Source organism: Lactuca saligna, chromosome 9 (assembly GCF_052625555.1).
Source record: "Lactuca saligna cultivar CGN05327 chromosome 9, ASM5262555v1, whole genome shotgun sequence".
Lineage (NCBI taxonomy): Eukaryota > Viridiplantae > Streptophyta > Magnoliopsida > Asterales > Asteraceae > Lactuca > Lactuca saligna.
This window is the reverse complement of record NC_136425.1, coordinates 186,013,344-186,019,729: the sequence shown is the minus strand read 5'-3', so window position 1 is coordinate 186,019,729 and position 6,386 is coordinate 186,013,344. Positions and strand designations below refer to the sequence as shown.

At 32.1% G+C, this 6,386-nt stretch overlaps 1 protein-coding gene across 1 annotated transcript; it reads right to left on the bottom strand.

Moving 5' to 3' along the window:
- Positions 1-701: 701 nt before the first annotated feature.
- LOC145014284 (metacaspase-1-like) lies at positions 702-4,935 on the bottom strand. The gene is made up of 5 exons (XM_078972668.1): positions 4,474-4,935; positions 3,792-4,116; positions 3,471-3,582; positions 2,379-2,558; positions 702-1,048 (listed from the first exon to the last, which is right to left on the bottom strand). Exons 1-5 carry the CDS (start codon positions 4,856-4,858, stop codon positions 992-994), a joined length of 1,059 nt encoding a protein of 352 aa, XP_078828794.1. The 5' UTR covers positions 4,859-4,935; the 3' UTR covers positions 702-991.
- Between the last annotated feature and the right edge of the window lie 1,451 nt (positions 4,936-6,386).

Sequence of the window (6,386 nt, the reverse complement as noted above, 5' to 3'; positions counted from 1 at the left end):
TATATTTAATTTTTCATTGATTAGGATGGACAAATTAGGTTTATTGCAAATCATGTTTGAATTGGATATTGTTAATTTTAGAAATTATGACTAATCATGCTTTTGTTTTGACTTTTATATACATTATGTTTGTTCATGAAATGTTTGTGTGTATAAATTATTTATAGGCATGTTTTCTTTATAGAAAAGTGTAATTATTGTATTTAATTTATGAAATATATTTATTTAGAATGCCTTTTGGCAATAAGAAACTATACTTTATGATATTTTATAAGGAGTACGGTTACATTGAAAAAACAATATTCAATGTGTTTCGTTAAAGAATAAGACTACTTTTAAAAAACCCTAAAACTGTATTTTATAATGATTATAGAGTACTGGTTTGCAACCGTACTGCATTATCTAAAAAACCATTCTTTATGATGATTATAGAGTATGGTTTTGCAACCGTAGTGTATTATCTAGCAAACCATACTATATGATGATTATAGAGTACGGTTTTACAACCGTATTGTATTACATGTTTGAATAGGAAACCCCCCTTATAGAGTACGACTGCAAAACCGTATTCTATATGTCATTTTAATAATATTCTATGTGTTATTTTGTAGTACTTATTTTTAAAAAAACATACACATGATTTATCCCCACAATGCAAAGAATAGAAATGGGGCCTTAATGTAACTTATATCAAACGAGGGTTGAACCAAAGTAGTGAAATTTCCCTTATTTATACTTGTTTATTAAGAACTACGGAACTTATTCATTAGGTAGTGGGTGCACTACTGGTACATTTTAGGTAAACAAACAAATCCACACCGTGGCACCAAAAGAAATCACAAATACAAAATAAGCATCAAAACTAAAACAGATTGTGCAAATGATTGGTATTAATATCCGGCAACGAACTGCACTTAGTGAAATCATGAATTCCATAGTCATTGGTCTTTATTGTAAGATAACCTTAGAGGCTCCTTGGTGTATTCTAGAGTTAAAGCACAAACGCCTTGTTTAAGTCAAATTCTTTGGAAGATGATAGCAGAGGTGCCTGAAAGTTTAGCAACATATGAGTACCTCATTCTAAGCAAGTATAATCAATAAACATTTAGTCACATAGAAACATTTGGCATATATTGGAATGAAACCATGTAAATAGGACAAATAACAATGTTTTTATCCCACTCCAAAAGGTGGAACAAGGAATCGCTCCCTTTTCTAAAAAATTAGACCTAAAAAGATTGTGTAGTCTCATCCGGTCTAGGCCATTGCTTAAACTATTAGCAACTTCCACTTGATTTCGTCTTGTGATTGATAGGTAAATTTTCAAGAACATTCTATCTCATAAAAAATTCAACTTTCTTATAGTCCAAGATAAAAGTACTTGCTTGTCATTATTACTAGTCGCCAACGATTTTGGTTCAATAGATTTCCTATGTTTTTTCATAACATTCTGAACTACGTACCTAACAGTCAAACACATCAACAAAATCTACATGTCTTGTAAAAATTGCAGCTATTATAACGGGTTCGAATGCCTTTCTACTCAAATCTAGTCACAATCACCAGATTGTAATTGATAATAGGAAGCATAAGTTATACAGAAAACAAAATACTACCTCCATTCCACGAAAAAACAAAGTTTACCTTTTGAATGTAAATCGAGCTATTTTCCAACTTCAAAATTAACAAACTTAATATCTTCGTTTAAAATCTCGATAACCACGTCAAAGTATTGTAGAAAAATGTGGCACTAAATCTAAATTTAGGGTCTAATTTGTAAATAAGGCTTTAGTTCAGGGGTCATTACTGTAAACATGGGAAAATAATAAATGACTTTGACCATGTTTTAGAAGTAGGCATACAGGAGGTTATTTTCATTTCCAAATTTTACATTCATTTTCTCTCTGTGTTGCTATACTTTCATCACAAGAGCAAAAGAAACTATTGTTGTGTAAAGGTCATCAGTTACCATGTAAAGGATTGACATTACAATGCCTAATTCATTGAGACCCATCTAAATAAATACAAGAGGTACGGAGGCATTACACAAGAAAGTCTAACTAACAAATCAGCTAAATAAGGAATAGATAATACACAATAAATATACAGATACAATACATAAATCTAAAATATATAGCAAGTGTATATTTCGGCTAATATGTTGTTCATCATTATCTTTGTTATTTCTTTCTACTTTCTTACACATTAACACATTGGTGATTTTGCCTCTGTTTGCATTATAACAGAAACAATTTTTAAAGATAGAAGATCCAAAAAATTTCCAATTTGGAACAAAAAACAACTATGGTTGAATCTCTAAAATTTATAAGCAAATTTGGGACATCAATAGGTCATAAAAGTCAATAATCGAATCTAACCTGTACTCTTTCGCGGTGAAATAGTCCACGGAGACTGAAACATTTTTTCTTGGCTGCTAATATGTCATTTTGCATTGAAGTCAAGAGACTAGCATAAGTAGCTTTTGAGTCCTCCAAAAGTGCTTTCCGAAAAGTGTATGTCATAGCACCTTCCATTTGCTTTCCTTTATCCGAGAAAGCCTGCAACAAGTTCAGAGTTTATATTTGATTAAAGTTATTAATCATGTTGCGATGAAACAGACAATTACTTCTTATTCTGCATCACTTTTAGACAGAAAGGTATAATGGTTATTTATATTCGTTAAGTTCATTCAATCAAAAAAAGTCTTTGCTAGCTCATACAACACTTACTGCATACAATCATCTTTTATCCATTAACAATTTATCCTCCGTACAAGAATTAATGAAAAAAATAAAAATAAATAAACAAGCCCCTAATCTTGTTAGCAATAAATGATTGTCTTTTTTTATACTTAAGTTGTATTTGGCGTACCACTAATAGCCGATAAGCTAACTGATTTATTGAGTTTTTTAAATTGTCATGTTTGTCAAACCAAAAGGTAGTTTATAGATTTTTAAAAACCTACTTAGATTAGCTTTTTAGAAAACTTTTCAAAAAATTTCAAATATACCCATTCATTAATTCTAGAAACACATTTTCTTAAATGTGCTTTTAGGTCATTTTATATCTTTCAGTTAGTTTTACCAAACGTCATATTTTATCAGCTAGTTTTTCAACTATCAACTATCTTTCAGTTAACAACTAACTTTTCACCTAGTACGCCAAACATAGCCTTAATTCAAAAAGGACTGCATATAGAATATGAGGAAAATGAGGATTTCCTGTAAAGTCCTACTTTTCAAAGATTTTTTCCTGATATTTTTCCTTTCATATTTCCATGTATGCCGTTATATTCTCAAATATTTTCTTAGCCTTATTAATCAAGACAATACTTTATTCAAACCGTATATATTGGGAAAAAAATATATGTACAGGTCCTTAATATCAAAACAGAAGTTAATTAAAAAACTAGATAATAATACCCCAAAAGGATAGAAGATAATGTAAAAATAGATAGACTAATTACTCACAGATGTATCTGCAGCAAGTTGATTATCTTCACACGCGCTGATAGAAATGGCATGTCCGCCCTTAGTACCTTTATATACTCCAGATGGGGGTTTGTTATCTATCCAACGACGCCTGCAAGTGAATCAAAAATGCACTTTAAAGTTCAAATACCAAGACAAACTCTCAAAACAAAGAATAAAAGGCAAATCAAAATGTCCCTAGAACAAGGGAAGGTGATGCCCAAACTTGAACTTGATTCATTCCCACCCCCTTACCACTAAGCATGAGGGGAAACTATCATAATAGTGTAATGTGTAGAAAAGTATGAAAAGGGGATATACTCTTTTGTGCTATAGACATGTGGTAGGTCAAGTATTGTTCCACTGTGACAAGCATCTATCATGGCATGAAGTTTGACGCCTTTCTTGAGAGGTCTAACAATGGTGTCATTGATTTCATTGTCAATGATCATTCCTTCAGTTTTAAAATCTAGAGGACATATCATTTCATCAAACCCATCAAGCTCATCATCAAAAAAATCAGGCTGCCTTAATCCATGACCCGAAAAATAGAACACCAATGAATCACCATGCTGGTTGTCCTTCACGAGCCACCTCAAAGCTTCTTGGATATTTCTTTTTGTTGGATGAGGGTGTGACTCCATTTCTGCAAGTTCATTTACTATGTCAGTTGTAATGTTCCAATGAAAACGGTATAGAACTACCCAAAGAAATGTTTTAAAACAAGCCCTTTTCATGAAATTTGTGGTTTAAAAGGGGTAAAATTGGTATATGCCAACCTTGGGCACCCCAGCAACCGGTCCCACAACTAATATTGGAGAAAATAATCCACATTGTCCCCAAATTAAGAAAGGAAGTGATGCTCATGTTTGAACCTAAGACCTCACTTATGGATAGGGCAAATATGAGTGACTAAAAGGTATATGTCACAAAATCCCCAGAGGAAAGAGGGAAAATGTACGAGAATTTATATATACTAATTATAGTCAAAGGATATGAATACCTGCAAGAATGTGGATAGAGGCACTTGGAAACTTAAATCGTAACATTAGTAATTCCCGCATTTTGATGACATCATAGTTAGTTCCTTTGAGTTTATATTTCTGCTTATCGTAAGTTACGCCACAAAGAAGTGCACGCTTCCCTTTTATTGTTTCCCAGTTTCTTATTGTGTCAAGAGTTGACTTCTCATGGCTACTCAGAGAATTAGGAATGGTGCTTCTTCGTCTGTGCAACATCTTTCTAAGGTAAACATGGAGTCCCTTCTTATCGCTGACAAACTTACCACTTTCGCGACTTAATTGTGTCTGTATGTCTCCATGGACTGCAACAATCAATTCTTGACATTCAGGGCAGCAGATACCCTGAGTCACTGCTGAAGATGACATTCACTTGCACAAATGACAGGGTAGGTTAAATGCACTAAAGAAAACTAATCTGTAATCTAAAGGCTTAATGGTGCGACTCGATGTAATGAATGCTTTGAAGATTGTGAAACAGATGTACTTATATAACCCCTAAAGTAAAAAAAGTTAGCAGCCTAGAAAGGGAACCTGATACGCAACATATTTCACTCTTATTTTTCTTTAAAAAAATGAGTGGAGCATCAGATTCTGTTCAAAATATTTAATTAACATGTTTAAGTATACGATCAGGAACTTGATAGGCACAATCAAGGAGCCTTATCAAGTGCATGCTACGATCATATAGATTTATGTCTGTGGATCCTACTGCCATCGCACTTTTTAAGATTCCTGCCGTGTTCTTTATTGCGTCTACACCGGCTGATGACATACAAACTATAGAATGATCTGGAATTGACGGAAAGTTATATCAGATACGATTCATTGTTACAAAATTCAAAACCTTGGAAAGTCTGTTTTTGGCAACTATTTCAACCGCTATTTTTTATTCTGTGAGTCCTACTGCAATAGAACATTAAGTTAACTGAATTATAGATTTAAAACACAGACCATAGGCGTAAAGAGTCAACGATTCAAGTTCTATTTCGTTGCATCATAGTTCCACTACACAACACCATAAGTAATGATATCTTAGCGAATAAAGTGATATACACATTGAGACTATTTCTTTTTGGGACTGAACTAGCTGTCTAACTCTTAATAAAAATTTTCCCTTGTGTATGAAAATGATGTTAAATAACGAATCAGTATTAATCAGTACTAGAATATCATTTATAAATTTTGTAATGCATGTGCAAATGTATAGTACTAACTTATACAGTTTTTAAATAACGTGATGCACAACAACATCAAGTTCGCAGTTCTAGCACAACAAGATCAAAAGGTCAAAAAAAGCACTCCAAGTTCGCAGTTCTAGCAAAATAAATTAAAAAAGTTAATGGAATAAATTCACACCAAATTGCGTACGCTTTTGTAAGTTCTTTTACAATAAACTAAGCTACAAAGGCAAAAAAAAAAAAAAAAAACACGAATTAAAGTCGCTCAAAACCTCTAGTTTGTGAAGTTGGAACTTTTTTTTAAAGGGATGACCCAATTTTTTGAAAAAAAAATTAGTCGCTCAAAACCATATAAATGAATTTTTTGAAAAAAAACACTTTTTTTTTGTTTGTTTGTAAAATAAACACTTTGACTAGAATGGATCATTCTGAAGAGTTCTTCGGAACATTGGAGTAGGATTCCAAACACTTGTTCCGGAATAGTTTTTTTACTTGTAAAACGTGCGTTTGTCTTATTTGTTTTTCTTTTTTGTATAAGTTTTTTTTTATAAATTCTAAAATTTAACTGCAATCTTAAAATCAACTAAAAACTAATAAACACTTAAACTTAAAGGATTTGTTTTAAGTAATATAACAATGTTCAAATGACATTTGTCCTTGTACCCAAATAAAATTGTCAATCATTTACGACATGACATAGCCCATCGATTGCTTTT